This window comes from Zalophus californianus, chromosome 2, assembly GCF_009762305.2.
Source record: "Zalophus californianus isolate mZalCal1 chromosome 2, mZalCal1.pri.v2, whole genome shotgun sequence".
Lineage (NCBI taxonomy): Eukaryota > Metazoa > Chordata > Mammalia > Carnivora > Otariidae > Zalophus > Zalophus californianus.
Window position 1 is genome coordinate 164,619,956 of NC_045596.1, and position 19,149 is coordinate 164,639,104.

The 19,149-nt window shown below is 36.4% G+C and overlaps 1 protein-coding gene across 1 annotated transcript in view; it reads left to right on the plus strand.

The window, feature by feature from the left end:
• Positions 1 to 19,149, plus strand: part of KAT6A (lysine acetyltransferase 6A) — a 113,241-nt gene that overhangs the window by 71,104 nt on the left and 22,988 nt on the right. Inside the window, 2 exon segments of the mRNA XM_027598181.2 lie at positions 1,535 to 1,653; positions 16,767 to 16,882. Of these exon segments, the coding sequence (XP_027453982.1) occupies positions 1,535 to 1,653; positions 16,767 to 16,882 (235 nt within the window).

Genomic DNA, 19,149 nt, shown 5'->3' on the forward strand with positions numbered 1-19,149 from the left:
CAGCCATGTACACTGTAGCTCCGGTCTGAGTACGTTTACCTAAGAAAATATGCGCCATTTAGGTTGGATTTAGGAGGAAGGAATCTAAAGCAGATCCTAGTGAAAGGCATTTTTGAATTAACTGTTTCACTGGAGATGGATTATTACAAGAATCTCCTGGAAAGTTTTAGAAATAGAAATCATTAGAGAAAATGTGTAAAGTATATGGAGAATTGGTATTGACTTTTTGCATTGGTGTTTTTGCTGTAATTGGCTTTGTAAGTTTTTTTTATGAATTGTAGAGTTTAAGGAACAGTCTGCACCATCTGATTGAATGCTACTGAATGCTGTACTAAATCTGTGCCTGCATCCGTCTGTGTCATGCACTAGGGGGCATTAAAGTCACGTAGTATCTTCAGATACATATTGTTCATTTTGGGAATATTTTCAGCAGTGAGTCCTTGTCCTTATTCTTCTTACACTAAGTGAATAACAGACAGCCTATATTCTGTTTAATTTGAAAAGAACTGTCACAAATTGGTCTTTTCTGCCATACTTATACAAATAGGAAATTAGTCCATCAGTGGTGTCATCTTCAAGTGTGGAAGATAAGGATCTCCATAATCCCCCAGTACTCCTTTCATGAATTTCCCTTGCCCATGTGAGGAAGATACATCATTTACTGAATGATTAATAATATAATTTCTTACCCAGAGGATTATCATCTGTGATCCTCAGATTTGTGGAGTTTTGCTTTATTTAAAAGGGCACCCAGAATGTGAGGGGAGTATGATAGTTATTTCGAAGGTTATCTTCTTGCTGAGATAAGAATGTACTGGCCTTATGAAGATCACAGGATCATTAAGGTTTATAAAAGGAACAAATTTTCTGTGTTTTGGTCCCATGTGATGAAAATCATGTCCTGCTGTTAACATAAACTTCTTCCATACTACCAAAGAATGAAAAAACAATATTTGAATTTTGATATATTAAATCCATACTAAAAATTTTTTATTCATATTATTTCAGTTTCATATTCCTTAGACCTTTTTTCTGTTCTGCTTTTGTATGTATTATTCTTTTATGTTTTTATCTAAATTACAGTTAGTTAACATACACAGTATAATATTATGTAATATTAGTCAAGTGTACAGTATAGTGTTCCAGCACTTCTGTACATCACATGGTGCTCATCAAACTTTTGTATATATTATAATACATAATTGTATGTATTATATATTCATATATAATATGTATATATTATATATGTATATATTATAGTATACTAAAATATGTACTAATGAAGTGGAAATGTAGTTATGTAATAATTTTAAGAAGTTTTAGGACAGGTCAGGTTTTCATTATAAGCAGATACAATATTTACTTATTATTTACTGACCCATCTTTATAGGTGTCAGTTTATTGCTATCCTCTTCTCTTATAAAAATAATATTATGGTCTTCAAACTGAAATAAAGGCTTTTGAAATTTTTCCTAGTTCATATATTAAACTAAGGATAATATTAATAACATATGAGCCCTTTTTTTATGTGCAGACAATCAGGATGGCTGGGATGGCAAACAAGAAAGTGAGGAACGGCTTTTTGGGAGCCAGGAAATCATGACTGAGAAAGATATGGAATTATTTCGTGATATCCAAGAACAAGCACTGCAGGTAAAGTTGGATATTCAGATTGGACAAATAATTTGGTCATGGACAAGAAACAGAGGATTAATTATCCTGGGGTAAAGCAGTAACAGCAATTCATTTATCCGTCTGATCTGCAAATAGATGTGGTTTGTGTATAGACATAGTTCTGCTTGTTAACATACTCCTTTTAAATCCATTATGACTGCTTTGGTTTTGCAGATAAACAAGTTTCTTTTGGCTACCAGTATTTTTTTTTAATAAAGATTTTATTTCTTTCTTTGAGAGAGAGAGAGAGAAAGCGCACGTGCGTGTGAGCACGAGCCGAGGGAGGGGCAGAGAGAGAGGGAGAAGCAGACCCCCCCCCCCAGCAGGGAGCCTGATGCGGGGCTTGGTCCCAGGACCCTGGGATCATGAACTGAGCCGAAGGTAGACGCTTAACTGACTGAGTCACGCAGGTACCCCTTGACTACCAGTATTAAATGAGCTTGGTTTATTTATTTTCTGTCTTATGAATGAAGAAGAGTTTGGGATTTGACCAACCAAAAAACAAAAACCAAGCTTTTTTCAAGTGATAAAACACCCATATTCATTACTGCTAGAAATATTTTTTAAATGCTTTTGCCTTAATCCTTTGCAACATGTAGCAAGATATAAATGTATAGACAGAGAACCTACTTATGCTTCAGATGCTAAAGATGCCAAAGTGAGTGACAGGATTCCTTCTCTCAAGTATAGTCTAGGAGAGACTTGTAAATAAATAATTTCATTCGTGTGGAAGGCTTAATTGTAGGGTAAATAATGTTTTGGGAGGATAGCATCTACCTGTGCCTGGGGAGGTCAGAGGAAGATTCATTTAGGGAATATACTATATGAGTCGGTCTTAAAGAATTATGTACGAGTTTGTCAGGATGACAAGCGATGGGTTCCCATATAATCAGACGGAAAAGAAGCGCAAAGACTTGAAAATGGGGGAAAACATGCTTAATTGTGGGAATAAATAAATTTTCACATAGGATAAAGAATATTAGGTATAGATAATGGTAAGAGATGAGATTGGAAAAGCGCAAGGGCTAGATCATAAAGGCTCTTTTGGATTATGTTCATTTATCCTGTGTCTTTTCTTTCTTTGCCACCAATTCACTATGTTGGCCAAGTTGAGTTCTGTCTCTTGTCTTGAAAGTAAGAGTTTATAAGGCTGATGCTGGGGATTCCTGTTGTATAGGTTGACACTCTTTGGATTAAGAAACCCTTTGGTGAATAGATTGTGTAGGTCATTATATGAGTATTTTTGAAAAATAAAAACAATATAATGGCAAATATTTGCTGAGCATTCTACCATCTTATGATTTAACAAAGTATTGGCTTTGAGTCAGCTGGATCTTGGTTCAATTTGTGGTTTGTCATTTACTGACTTCTACTTTGGGCAGGTTGTTTAACCACTGAAGACACATTTCTTTTCCTAGGAATAAGAAAAACAAATTGTTATAGATGCTGTAGTAGAAATTTACATGGAGTTCAGTGGATAGTCAAAGGAGGAGGTGGTGGTTCCTTTTTTGAGGAACTTTTTTTTTCTAAGTTGCAGACATAATGGTAATGTCCTTTTATTCCTACTCATCTGTGTATATTTCCTAAAAATAAGGATGTTCTTGCACATGATCATAGCACGATCATCAAATTGGGAATTTAATACAGATAAAGTATATTATCCAATCTGAAGATTTTATTCAGATTTTATCAGTTGTACCACTAATGTTCTTTTACAGCAAAAGGAAAAAACAACTTGCCCTGGGTTGTTATCCAGTTTAGGATCATGTGTTTCATTTAATTGTCATGTCTCCTTAGTTTCCTTTAATCTCGAACAATTCCTCAGTCTTTATCTTCCATGATTTTGACATTTTTGAAGTGCATAGGTCATTTATTTCATAGACTGTCCACCACTTTGAGCTTGTTTTATGTTTCCTCATGATGAGATTCAGGTGATCCACTTTGGGCAGAAATACTATAGAGGTGATATGTCCTCTGTGCGTGATATCAGGAGGTATGTGTCCTGTTACAAGTGATGTTAACTCTGAATACTTCGTTAAGGTAGAATTTCTTCTCTGTAAATTATTTTCCTTCTCTAAGTATCTTCTGGCAGTACACTTTGAAACCATGTAAATATCCTGTTTCTCATTAAACTTTTACCCACTGGATTTAGCATCCAGTGGTGATTCTTGCCTGAAACTATTACTTTGTTGGTTGCTAAACAGATGATTTTTTAATTCCATTATTTCTTTATGAAGTTTATTAACTGGCATTCCACTGTAAGGAAGAGGCTTTTTTTCTTCCTGTTTATCTGTTCATTCCATTTAGACTTGATTCTTATTTTATGAATTATAATTTGTTGCTATCGATATTTATTTTGATGCTTACATTGTTCCAGATTTGGGCAGGGGAGCCTCTTCAAGCCAGCTGCTGTGTCCTTTTGACATGTCTCCCTGTCTTTTTTTTTTTTTTAAACTCCAGTTTATTCAACTCTTTCTAAAAATTGAGGTGTAATTGACATATAACATTCTTTTAGTTTCAGGTGTACAACATATGATTCGATATTTGTATATATCATCATTACTTTTGACCACAGCGATATGTTCTCGGCTCTTACTGTTCTAGCTATAGATTCAGCCATTTCTCTAAGAATCCTTGGTTTCTTTTAGTGGAAAGTGGGAGTAAATGGCAGTTTTGTCTTTTTACTTGCTCAGGTCCAAAGAGGTATCTTGATTTTCTCTCTCTCTCTCTCTCTGTCATACTCTATTTAATCCATGAGCAAATTCTAATGGTTCCACTTTCAAAATATATCCAGAATATGACTGCTTCTATTTCTTCCTTTACTACCTTATTCTAAGCCACCATTATTTCTTGATTAGGCTGTTGTAATATCCCTAGACTAATCTCCTTGCTTCTACTTTTGTCCCTCACCCCAGTCTCCAGTCTTCTTTATACAGGGGCCAGAGTAAACATTTTCAAACTTAAGTTAGATCATACCACTCCTCTGCACAGAAAATCTTTAATGTTTTCCAGTCTTGTTTAGAATTTTTAGTATATGTGCTGCTGAAGCGAGCACTTGCTTAGAATTTTTAACAAAGTTTTTATCCTTATCTTTAAGACCCAGTAGCATCTCATGGCTGCTTTTTTCTTTGGCTACTCCCCTTGTTCTGGCCCTTGTTCACTTGACTCCAGCCACAGGACTCCTCTTTCTCAGACAACCAAGCACCCTCCTGCCTTGGAGCCTTTGTACTTACTGCTCTCTCTGTCTGGATTACTCTTCCTTTAGTCTAAATGTCTGGTTGGCAGGAGTTGGAATAGTAGTGGTGTGAGGAGAAAGATTGACTAGAAAGAGTTGAAAGGGATGCTGAGCCTTGCTGAGGCCCAGTGGAGACAGTATAAATTTGTATCAACAGTAATCTAGCTAACTGTGTGTTTCTTCCAGCATTTTATTAAACTTGTGATTGTCCATGTGTGTATCTGGCACCAAGGAAATAAACAGCTAGATTTTTGAGTTCTGATTTGAGCTTATTTTCATTGACAGTGAACTAAAATTCTTACGATGGTGTTATTTCTCCATGAGGTTCTTTGATTTAGTATTCATGTGCCTGGCATAGTATGAGAGCTGTAGGATGAACAAAAAGACATACTCTACTTTCTTTTTTTTTTTTTGGACATAAACTCTACTTTCATGAAGCTTTCAGTTTCATGAGCGAGACAGTAAAACAATAAACAGTCGTATACATAAACTGTCATATAAATAAATCTTTAATTACAAACTGATAGGTAATAGGAAGAAAATAGGAATGCAGCAAGAGATTATAACAGGGGCTTCCTGATCTAGATTGCTGGAGGTTGGGATTCCTCTTTTAAGGAAGTAATAATTTACCTAAAAGATGAGTAGAAGGTCAGCAAGTCAAAGAGCTAAAGAGAAGAATTTTCCAGCCCGTGTAAATGTTTTGAGGCATATAAGAACTTCGTAAATTTGAGGAGCTGTAAGAAGACCAGTATAACTTGAGTACAATGAATAAAAGAGTCACACAAGATGAAGCTGGAGAGATAGGCTGAGGACATTAGTTAGGATTTGGGTTTTTATTGTAATTGTAGTAGGAAACCATTGAATGATTTTTAGCAAGGAAATAGCAGGATCAGATTTGCATTAAAATTTTTTTTTTTCTGGCCACTATATGACGAATAGATTAGAATTAGGCAAGAGTGGAATACAGAAACCCTATTTAGAGGCTTTTTCAATGATCAAGAAGACAGCAGCTTAGAGAGGTGCTGTGGAAATGGGAGAGAAGTGGATGGATTTAGAATATATTCTGGAGATGGAATCAGCAGAACTTGGTGATAGATTTGATATGTTGTTTGAAGGAGCAAGAGGACACCAGGGTTCACTCCCAGGTTCTCTGACTTCATGAAATAGAGACAGTGGGTTGAAGCCAATTGGGAAAAAGTTACCATTGGTTAGATTATATGATGTTTTGAAAACATTTACAAAGATAATACATGAAGTAATTTTTGAGAGACTAGATCTGGCTTAGTAGAAGCTCGTTCAAAGTTTGTTTCAAAAACCTTGCAGGAAGATTACAGGGTTTTTGGTGATCTCACAGCTGCACCAGTAAAAGATAAGTGATACTGGAGTTAATTTTTTAATTCATCCAACGAACAACCTGTCATTTATTGCATGCCATCTTGGTTCTAGGAACTGTGCTAGGTGTAGAGGCTATGGGTGTAAGGTACAGTTTTAATTCTCATAGAGCTTACCATGTAGTAAGAAATATGCCCAGAAAAGCAAATCCAACATTTGCTCATAGTGATTTTATTGAGTAATGAAGTTTTGTATGGTGCATTATCTAAATGAATTAAGAATTATTGAAATGTTTATAAAAAAGGACCATCTATTAATTGGTTTTGATTTTTTTTTTAATTTCAGGAGAAGTAAAAACATCATTTATCTGGTACTATGTTTCTTCATTAGCTATACAGTGAATACATTCACTAAAAAAGAGCCACCTCTGAAAAGAAAAAAGTATGAGAAATTAGTAGTATAGGCTTTTGTTCTGGAATTTTTTTTTTCAACAGTAATCTTATGGGCCTGGAGGAAATGATTTTTCTTGCAAGTTTCATCACCAGGAAGAAGCATTTGTATTCAGCTCATCCCATTGGAACATAATAGCCTTTTTGGAATATATACAATGATTTTTACATAAGATATCAAAATAGCACATTATATTTCCATACTAATTTTAGTGCTTTCTAATTTTGAAGAATTTTATTGCTTTTTTTTTTTTTTTTTGTATGGCTGTAGAAAGTTAACAGAGCATTTTTTGAAATCTGTGTGGACTGTTAAAATAATCGTTTTCTTTGCATAAAGAATCAGACAGTTATTAGAAATGGAATAAATTAGATTCAGCAACTCTCCTAATCCTGTGAGGTAAGGATTGTTATTACCATTTTACATATGAGGAAACCAAGACTTTTAGTTGAGTGACTTTCCTGAAGTTATATAACTAGTAATGGCAGAAGTGGAGTTTGAACTCAGGCCTGTGTGGTTTCACATCTTCTACCCTTAATCACAATAACATCCTGCATTACACTGTTAAAAAAAAAAAAAAAGTTATATAGGCATCAAAATCATAAGGCAGGTACTAAATCCAAGTAGGGAAAGGTACATAGAAGATAAACAGCAAATAGTGACATAAGAATAGGAATTAATGTAAGTCATTGCTATATTAAATGATACAGATTGTTCCATATGGTCAGAGTATACTAAGATTAGTAAGAGTTGGTATGATCGGAGATGATTACAGAAGAAGCAGACTTCAAGGATGATTCAGATTTAGGTATAATGGAGAGAATGAGGGCTTACCAGGTAGGATAAACAATATTAAGTTGAGCTTTGAGGAATAAATGACAACTATAAATAGAGACATTGTGATTATTGGTCCATGAGATCAACAAATACTTGAGGGCTTAATATATGCAAGTCACATTGTGGAGATGATGTAGAAAACACAGTAGTTGCTCATAAAGGTGTCATGGTACAGATAGTCCTTGCTTTGCATGGTACTGTGTTAATGGAAACATGTGCCTAGTAGAATCGTGTCCATTCTTTATACATTTCTGTGGTGACTGAGATTTGATCTCAGTTTAGATATTCATAAGTTTGAGTTAACATGGCACCCTATAAAGCAAGAACTGCTTGTATTTAGTTTGATAGATAAAACAGAGTGAATTTTTGTTGGGCAATGGTAAGAAATATATTCACTAACTAGTATAGGGCTGAATTTTGGAGGGCTCGTAGTGGGGGGGGGTCACCTGGGTGGCTCAGTTGGTTAAGCATCTGCCTCTTGATTTTAGCTCAGGTCATGATCTCAGGGTTGTGAGATTGAGCCCCATGTCAGGCTCTGAGCTGGGTGTGGAGCCTGTTTAAGATGTCTCTCCCTTTCCATACCACACGGCCTTCTCTCTCTTTAAAAAAAAGCTAGCAAGAGGACATTAGTCTTGGCATGCCAGGATTTAAAGGTATACCCATGACTGCTTTTTTGTTGTTGGAATGATTTCTCTTTGGTACTGGTGAAATTAGAGATGGGGAGTGGGAGGTTGCTTTAGTGTCTTAAGCGTTTACCCATTAATTACAAGTAGTATATTAAAGGCTAGTTAAATATATTTTGAATTCATTCCTTTGACAGTTTAGCACAATTTTATTATTTATTAAGATAGTGGTTAAGAGCCTACGTATTAGAAACAGATGGTAACCTGTACTCAGTAATACTTATTGTTAAATGTTATCTATGATAACAACCTCAGCTACTACCTATGTAGTTTCATCTATCACTTGTGTGCTGATAACCCGGCATATCTCCTACCTAAAACCCTCCTGATCTGCATATCCATATATAGAACAGTCTACAGAAGTCCCCCATTTTGGATTTCATACAAGCCCCCAATTTATGTAAGCAAGGTCTGCACAGGTCCAAATCCTACCTCTGCTGAGTGACCTTACTTAATAGATTTGTTGAAAGGATTGAATGAGTTGATATTTGCAAAGTGCTTAGTGTATCATTCATATAATGAGCACTAGATAAATGTGAGTTTCTGCTAGTTATCTTGGTGCTAGGTGCTAGAAATTCTTAGGTAAATAGAAAATGTGTCCCTGTTCTCTAGTTGAAGAGACATTTATAAACAAAGCTATGTGGTTAGTAATATATATCCTTTTACTGTGTGCCAGATACTACATATAGCATTATATATGAGTTTTTTTCATTTAGTACAACCTTGTTACTTGTTCCTGTTTTACAGATGAAGAAATTAAGTCTTAGAAAGATTGTCTTACCTAGAGTCATATAGTTGTTAGTATCAGAATCAATATTTGAACCCATACAGTCCGACTCTAGATCCTTAACTCTTAATCTAGTTCATGGTATCATGCCGCCATAGAGATATACATAAGATGAAACGAGAATGAACAGGAAGGTATCTGTCTAGGGATGTTAGGGGAGTCTTCATAGAAGAGGTGATATTTGAGCAGGCTGTTGAGGGAGTGAGTAAGAATTTACTATTGGGCAAGAGGAGGAAGTCATTTCAAAAAGAACAGTTTGGATTTGAGAAAGCTTATTGAACCCTTGGAGTTGTGTGCAATTTGTTTGGCTGGAGTTCAAGTGAGAGATGAGATTGAAATGGTAAGTATGGACCAGATCACACAGGTCCCATGGTTCATGTTAAGAGTTTGTACTTTATTTTTTAGTTACAGGAGTTCTTTCAAGTAGTTAAATAGTTCTTGAGGAGCTATTGAAGACTTTAAAAAAAGTGACATAATTGTATTTGTGTTTAGAAGCTCAGCTTTGGTGATACAGTGAGCAGTGGATTGAATAAGACATGAACAAGGATATCTACCAATCGAGTGATTACAGTAATCAGAATGAAAAGTGACTAGGACCCAAATGAAGGTGGAGGAGATCCAGTAGGCAGAGATTTTGAGAAAGATTTAGGGTAGAATGGGAAAGATGGGATGTTGGGAGTTGGGGTTGAGGAGAGGGCAGAACCAGATAAATCTCCCCGTGTTCTTCTGTTCTGAGTGGGTGATACTAAATGTGGAAAGAGGAGCTTTTTTGATAGAAGAAGACACACTGCTTACATAAATTGGGGGCTTGTATGAAATCTAAAATGGGGGACTTCTGTAGACTGTTCTGTGGATATGCAGATCAGGAGGATTTTAGGTAGGAGATATGCCAGATTATCAGCACACAAGTGATAGATGAAACTATGTAGGTAGTAGCTGAGGTTGTTATCATAGATAACATTTAACAGTAAATATTACTGAGTACAGGTTACCATCTGCCAGGTGCTGGAGATACAGCAGTGAACAAAACAGATTTTTTTTAAATCCTCATGAGGAGCTTACAGTTGGGTTGGGGCTAGGTTAAAGTAAATAGTATACCATGTGGTAGTGTTATGGAGAAAAAACGAGGGAGGGAGAGAGAATTCAGAGGCAAAGGTTGGCTTTGTGCAGTTTTAAATTGTTGGGTTAGGGACTGTCTGACATTTAACAGAAACCTGAAGGATGTAAGAGAATGAACCATGTGAGTATAGGGGGAATAACATTCCAGACAGGGGAGCAGAAATGCAAAGGCCCTGAATTGGGATTTGTATTTGGCATGGTCAAGGAAACACAAAAAAGGCCAGTGTGGTTGGAACCGAGTAAGTACAAGGTAGAATAGAAATTAGGTGATGAGAGAACAGAAAGGTATTGGGAGGTCAGATATGATAGGGTTTTCTAGGTCATTATAAGGACTATGGCTTTTACTCTGAGTGAGATACCAACTCTTGGAGGATTTTGAGTAGAAGAGTGACTTTTAAGTTTGAACAGGATTACTCTGGTTTCTATGTAGATTGAGGCAGAAATACAAAAACAAGGAAACTTAGGAGGCTATTAGAATTATCCAAGTAGGAGGTACAGTGGTTTGGAACATAGTGTTAGAGGTAGAATTGGAATTCTGATTATGTTTTGAAGGTGGTAGACCATTAGGATATGCTGATGGTTATGGGATCATAAGAAATTATGGAGGAGCAGGTTTGAGGAAAAAAAGTCAGGAGTTTGATTTTGAACACGTTGAACTTAAGATTCCTATAAGGCATTCAGGAGAGAAGATATCAAGTAGACAGTGGGATATATGTGTCTGGAGTTCAAAGTGTAGGTCTGGGCCAAAAATTTAAATGTAGAACTTGTCAGTAAGTTGGTGGTACTAAAAGGAAGGAGACTAGATGAGGTCACCAAAGGAAAGGGCAGAGCTCTGAGCTCAGAGTCCTGAGGTACTCCAACTTTTAGAAATTGGAGAAAGAAGGAATGGCCAGTGGAAGAGGAAAATCTTGGAGATACTGGTTCCTTACAAACGAAGTGAGAAAAAACTACTTCAAGAAGGAAGGAATGGAAAATTCTGTGGATTCATCAAGTAAATTGAGGACTGAAAATTGACCATCAGATTTAGTAACATGGGAGTGAACTTGAGAAGCAATTTCCATGAGGGAAGGGGAAGGCGGTTGGAGCTTGTTCAAAAAGGAATGGAAGAAGAGAAATTGGTTATAGAAGTAATATGGGGCTACTCTTTTGATATAGTTTGCAATGAAGGGGAACAGAGAAAGAGAATGGTTGGTTGAAGATGTGAAGGCAAAAGAATGTACCCATTTTTTTTTAAATATGGAAGAAATAACAGTTGTTTATATACTGATAGAAATGATCTAGAGGAGAAAAACGTGATGATGCAAAAGAGGGAAGGGAAAATTGTCCAATATGCGAGTGGAGGCACTGATGCACAGACAGTTGAGCTGTAGTATTAAGGAACGATGGGCTTTGTGGGCGCAAAGGGTAGACATGCAGATGTGGCTTTGGAAAGCGTGGAAGTTCTCTTTTGACTGCTTCTTAGTTTTCTAGTGTAGTAGGAAGTGAAGGCATTGATTGAAAATGAAGATGTGCTAAGAGGTGTTGGAGGCTTGAGGAGATAGGAAAAAGTATGAAGTAATTTTTAAGGAAAATGGGAGAGTGAATAGAGTTAGAGAAGCATCAAAGGGCGCATTTGAGGTTAGTTAAGAAATATAAATTGAGAACAGTGTGATTCTGTGTTTTTCTCTCACCATATTCAGATGTTGGATTATGTGGAGATGTGAATTTAACCAGAGTTGGGATTTTGTTGTTGCATCGGGAGAAAAGCAGGAAAGATAAGGATATATGCAAAGATGAGGTTCAGTAAAAGACCTTGGAATCTAAGCTGGATGAGGAGAAAAGAGGGCATACGCAGAGTGAAAAACTGGTAGGGTCACTGATTAGAGAGGTCTTAGGGAGAGAAAGGATAATAGGGCTGAAGATAAAACCCTAGACTTTATCAGTATATAATGGTAAAACAAGGGAAATATCTGAGGGTAGAGAAACAAAAAAGGCATTGGGGAAGAAAGAGACAGGAAGTAGTCTGTAATCACATCGACAATTCTGAGATCCAGATTACTGAAAACTTAACAAAAAATTACTGTGGTTAAAATAGAAATAACATAAAGTTTACCATCTTAACTATTTTTAAGAATACAGTCTGGTGGCATGAAGTATGTGTATACATTGTTGTGCAGCCATCACCACCATCCATCTCCAGAATTTATTTGTCTTCCCAGACTGAAACTCTGTACCCATTATACCGTAATTTCCCTTTTCTCCTTCCCCTAGCCCATGGCAATCACTGTTCTACCTTTTGTCTTTGAATTTAACTCCTATAGGTAGGCCTCAGTGGAATCATAAAATATTTGCCCTTTTGTGTCTGGCTTACTTTACTTAGCATAACTTCTTTAAGGTTCATCCATGTTCATTCAGAATTCCCTTACCGGAATTTATATGTATATTTATCACTTGGTATCTATACCATGAATGTTTTATCCATTCATCGGATGGACACTTAAGTTGCTTTTACCTTCTGGCTATTGTGAATAATGGTGCTATGAAAATGGGTGGGCAAATACCTGTTTTGAGTCTCTGCTTTCAATTCTTTTATATATTACTGGTTCATATGAAAATTCTGTTTTTTTGAGGAACTGCCAAACTGTTTTCCACAGTGCCTGCACCGTTTTATATTTTCACCAGCACTGCTCAAGGATTCCAGTTTTTGCACATCCTCTCCAATGCTTGTTATTCTGTTTTTTTTTTTGATAGTATCCATCCTGATAGGTGTGAAGTGATATAGCTCATTGTGGTCTGCATTTGCAGTTCCCTAATGATTAGTGATTTTTTTTCATGTGCTTATTGGCCATCTGTATATCTTCTGTGGAGAATGAAAAAAATATATATATAACTCATTTTACAGTAAGATCTCACTAAACAGAACTGTTGGCAAAACATGGTATGAATTCACATGAGACTGTACATATTCTTTACTTATCCCATTTAATATGAATATTCATATGCTCTGCTAAAGAAATATTAGTGTATCTGATTATGGCGTGTTGCCCCAAATCCTTTTTTATTAGAGTGTTTCTATAGGAAAATATTCAAATACCAGAAAGACCTCTCTTTCCCTACACTTCACTCTCATACTAATAATAAGGGTACACTCCCGCCCTCCACTCCCACTTCAAAATGCCATTCTTCTGTGGGGAATGGAAAGGGAAAGTTGAGGGGGAGCTATCTGATGGAAGGCAAGAGGAAGGGAGCGGAACTGTATATCAGTTGTAGATCAACTGTAATTTTCATGTTTGTACCAGATCTGGACTTGGAGGGTACTGCAAGAGTTGCTTCTGTATATTGGAAATTAGAATTCGAGTCATTTGGTGGAGATGGAGTATTTGCAGAAGAGTAATAATCTTTTCTCATAAACTAGTAATAAAAGTTTTATTATCTAGAATAGGCATATTTAAAGTTACCTTTTGGTTTAGTGCCCCCCACCCTTACTTTCTTAGATTGAAAGGTCCATTCTGATTTGGAATATATGTCATCATTTCAAGATGTTGGCATATTCAAATGAAAAGGAGGCACAAAGTGGCAGAATTCTAATTAAAAAAATTTTTTGGTGCATTTTTTCCAAGATTTTATTTATTTGAGAGAGAGAAAACAAGCAGGGGGAGGGGGAAGGAGAGGGGCAGAGGGAGAGGGAGAAGCAGGCTTCCCGCTGAGCTGGGAGCCCAACATGGGGGACCCTGGGATCATGACCTAAGCTGAAGGCAGCTGCTTAACAACTGAGCCACCCAGGTGGCCCTGTGTTCTTGATTATACTAGATAGCTGCTGCTTTAGAAAGCTGCGTGTTTAATGAGAGAGTATTTTGGCTGAAATTTAAAAATAAAACCTAGCAAAACTAACCTTGTCATTCAGATTTTTGAAGAAAATTTCATTTATTTATTTGAGACAGTGAGCGAGAGCACACTTGTTGAGTGCACAAGCAGGGGGCTGAGGGGACTGCAGAGGGAGAGGGAGAAGCAGACTCCCTGTGGAGCAAGGAGCTTGCCAGTGGGGGAGGGGGCGGCTGTATCCCAGGACCTTGAGATCGCCACCTGAGCAGATGCTTAACTGACTGAGCCACCCTGGTGCCTTTCATTTCAGATTTGACAGTTTGGTTTTGGCGAGGACTGAGTTAATGAGTGGTTTGGATGCAGCTGTTGCTTCCTCACTGCAGAGAGCCTTTGTTAACTTGTAAACCCTAGTAAACGGAAGTACACAGGCTCTTGAGGCTTTCATAAGGGAGTTGGAGATGGTGGTGGAGGACAGAGGTGGATGAGCGCATGTGCCAGCCATTTCACAGTGCAGAAAGGTGAGGATAGGTAAAGGCGGTGGGGAGGTCTGCCGTGAATCTAGTTTTACACAGACTCTCTTGAGTGGCGGTGATGTGCAAACAGTTATACTGGAACTGGCTATCCACTTTTACATCGGGCATCCTCCTGGAAGAGCCACGGGCAGCTGATGGGAAAGCTCTCAAAGGACAGGCAGTGCCTCAGCAGGTGCATCTTTTCAACCTCTGTGCTTTGTATTTGATCCTTGGCTCAGGAAGTTGTTTTCTGATATTTGTTATTCTGATACTTTCTATACTGTTCTTTTTTTTTGAGCTTTGAAGATAGGTAAAAAGATGCTACTTTATGAATTAGAGTACTTGATTCTGGAATGTAGTTTAAAGAACAGTGTTTTTAAAAGCCTTTTTACAAGTTTTATTTTGGTTTTGAGAAATGAAAAAATCTTATTTTAATCCTGTCTTGTGTGTGTGGATTTTTTTTATTATTATGTTATGTTAATCACCATACATTACATCATTAGTTTTTAATGTAGTGATCCATGATTCATTGTTTGCCTATAACACCCAGTGCTCCATGCAGAACGTGCCCTCTTTAATACCCATCACCGGGCCTACCCATCCCCCCACCCCCTCCCCTCTAGAACCCTCAGTTTGTTTCTCAGAGTCCATAGTCTCTCATGGTTGGTCTTCCCCTCTGATTTCCCCCCCTTCATTCTTCCCCTCCTGTGTGTTTGTTTTTAATGATTTTTGCATTTGGAAGAGCCGCAGTACTCCTTGGTGTCATAACACAATTGATCCAACTAATAGATGTTTGTCTTTTGTTTTGAGATGTCTAAGGAAGAGGTTGAGGTTTCACCTGGCTGTATTCCAGTATGAAACCTGAGATAAATCCCTTGGCCTTTTTGTAAAAGAAAATGGTTAGAAAGGCCAGGGAGAGTTCTCCTATTAGTTGTAGTGAAGAGCCTCTTCCTTAAATGAGTTTACATAAAACAGTGAATAAAAGTATCTGATCTTTTCTGTTTTGTTAGAAAGTGTGTAGGGGTGTGTGGAGGTGTGTCTGTCTGTGGGCTCCAACAAGAGACTTCTAATAAATTTCTCTGGTTTTAAAGCATAAAGTTGAAGGATAATGTTTGTTATTCTTTTGATGAAGGGTTTTTAATACTGTGTTTGGGCTAAATTCTAACTCTTTTTCTTAAGTCAGTGTTACTGTTGTCTTTTTTTTTTTTAGGATTTTATTTATTTACTTATTTTAGAGAGAGACAGAGAGAGTGGGGGAGGATACAGAGGGGGAGGGAGTGGGACAAGCAGACTGTGAACTGAACGCGGAGCCCTAGGTGGGGCTCAATTCTACAACCCGAGATCATGACCTGAGCCGAAACCAAGAGTGGACACTTAACCAGCTGAGCCACCTGGGCACCCCAATGCTTAATCTTAAATGAATGTTTATGGGGTATCTATGATAAATATACAATATATAATATACATAATATACTCACCCATATACATGTATATATGTATGAATCTATTCCTCTATTGGTTATAGAACAAATCAGATTGCTCTTGAATTTAAGGTTTTAAAACCTGATCTTTGTAGTCATCAGCAGTGGCTTATATTTAAATTGCTGGTGTGGAAGTCATAAAGGCTTTACAAATTATTATTCTTTTAGATAATGTGGTTCAGGTTATTGCAGAGATAGGGGCATAGAGATTGTTTTCATTATGAACAGAAGGTAGATAAAAGGGATAACAGTATGTGTATAAAAGTATTTTTGTTGTTAAATCTGTGAAGAGCTACTAATGAAGGGAATTTTAGGGGCAGTGTAAAATGAATTAAAGACTCTTTTGGTACTTGTTTTGTCATATTCTTTTAATATTACCTACCTTCCCAAACCAAATAGTCACTCTTTTCTATGTGCTCACATGTTCAGTGGGTCGTTTTCTGTTGTCTGGTAAGGCACTGTCTGTATGACAATGGCAAGTGTTCAGAGCTCCTTCTCCCTCGTTAAAAATTATTCTTTGTCTTCTATCCCCAAATGCCAGCAGCTTCTCTTTAACAACTAAGTCATTAAGGGAGTGAGTTTAATTGCGGAAAATATTCGCAATCTTATTAAATATGGAAAATGGAATGACACCAGTTGCATTTGGTTCTAAAAGATTTATTAGCATTTTTGTTCTCCATTTGAGTACCCTGTTTACAAAAAATAATACAGCTTATTTCAAAACTTGTTAGTTTGTTCCTGGCTTTTTTTTGTTCTTTGGAATCCTGAGAGGACAACATTTAATTTCAGCTTTTTAAAATATCTATCCCAGTAGATTTAATTTAGCTAACTTTTGTGATGTATTTTTTGACTGCACAGAAAGTTGGAGTGACTGGTCCCCCTGATCCACAAGTCCGCTGTCCCTCTGTCATTGAGTTTGGGAAGTATGAAATTCACACCTGGTACTCCTCCCCATATCCTCAAGAATACTCAAGGTATGTTTTGAGAAACCCTTTACCTTCTAATTTTAGATTCATAGAACTCCCAACACTAGATCTTGGGGACATTTTAGTCCGCTCATCTTTATACATTTGAGGAAACTGGTGGCTTTTAAATGTCCATAGTAGCAGCATATTTTGGCAGCCACTTAATACCAGTTGGCTTTAGATTTTCTTTTCTGTAACCTGTCCAAAAGCTGTTACTTAAAATTGGAAACCTGACACATGGTCAGAACAACAGGGAAACATTTTTTCTTTAAGAGAAATTTGCCTTCATACTTCACACTACTGAAGTATAAATAAAGTTCCACTGAGTAGCTAGCCTTTTACCTAAATTTTTATAATTTAACAAACTTAGTGAATGGTTTGTTTTCCCAGGAATAATTGGACGAATGGTATGCGATAATATTACATGTAAATAGCTTGGCTTTCAAGACATAAAAAGTAATCAGTCACCAGCTTTTTGGGATGAGGCAGCATTTTTAGTAAAGCCAAATTGGTTTCAGGACTCAATTCTGACATTTGTAAGCTGTATAACCTTAGAAGTTACCCAACTAGCCTGTACCTCAGTATCATCATCTGCAAAATGGGGGTAAAAATAGTATTCACCTCATAGGGGTTATTGTGAACATTAAATTGATTTAAAACATGTAAATCACTTAGGAGATAAGTGCTCAATAATGTCAGATAGTATTTTTTTCCTTTAGGGTTGGAATTTTTAAAAGACTTGAAAAATAAGTTTTGGTCAAAAAATTAAACTTTAAAGTATAGCAGTCACATTAATGTTCTCTTTAATTTGTAAACTACTTATGCCTCAGGTTTCCCATTTAGCAGAGTGTTGTAAGGAATAATAAGTGCTCTGTGAGTTAAATACATGTTCAGAGTACTCTCATTATGTGGCTTTTTACCTATCTAGTGACATTGCTAGTCCAAAATATTAGCACAGGTAATTACAACATTTATTTAGTGCTTTACAGTATACAGAGTGCTTTAACATGGTTTATTTCCAGAAGCTGGGAATAAGCTAGTATATTTGTTAAAAAAAAAAAACAAAACTAAAACTCAGTGTTGTTTTTACTTTTTCTTTCCACATAATTTGATAACTGGTTTCCAGATATAAGCAGAAGTAGAAAAAACAGGAGTGAGAATGTTATGGACACAGACCTCAGTGACTGGGGGGAAAAAAAAAGAAGAGAAAGCAAAATTTCAGGAAGCTAACACACGAGCTCATGAAACAGCAATTGAGAGCCAATTATTGTAGGGTTAGTTAGCCCTAAACACCGTGTTAGAGCTGTAAGGCAGCACTCTGTTTATATCATGGGAAAACAAAAATTAACATGAGTTTGTTAAAAGAAGATTACATGATAATGTGATTATGTATTTATATATGTTAAAAAAGAGGGCAGGAAATTCCTCAACTACAGAACTCAGGTACTCAAGGCAATTCCTCAAGAGTTCTGGATATTCAGAGAATTATAGGATCAAGAAGAAGTATGCTGAGGAATTAATTTCTTCGTTAGGTTTAAAGAAATAATTATTATTATTTATTTAGTGAACTCTTTGCAAGCTGTCCAAATCAAAAAAGCATGCTCGACTTAGACAACAAAGTTTGTTCAGTGTGCATGCGTATCAGCTGGTGCAGGGATTGTGGTACAGAGAGATTGAAACCATAGGCACCTTGACTCTTGTACTCAAGGGGAGGAGAGGAAATTTACTCAGAGATGGTACTAGAGAGCCAGCCTCAGCACTTGCTTTTCAAGAGAATGAGAATGGAACCATGAGGCTGTTGTCTTTTAAGATATGAAAAGGCTTCATTAAAAATGTTTTTTATTCTGATAAGATTGTCACTAGAACCTGATCTCTTTATCAGGTTTGAGGGAATTGGTTATCAGTTTATTCTTAATAAACATTGCCTACAGAAAAATAAATAACCAATAAATAAGAATCATTAGAAAGCAGCAGTGGGATAGGAACTGTAAAATTTATTAACTTTCTTGAATAAAATTTTAGATATTTTCTTAAATAAATTTTAGACATTTAGACATTTAGTACATTTCTTTATCCATTGTGGAGTGTTCCCTGAGTTTTCCATCAAAAAATATTCTATAGTTTAATAGATTCTTAAGTAATTATGACTTTTTCTTTATTCATAATTCTCCTAGTTACATTTTAAAAATACATATGTCTAATTTTAAATTAAGTTTATTAGGCTTGTTCTATTAAACTTGAGTTGGCTAAAATGCTTAGAGACCTTACGTTTTCCA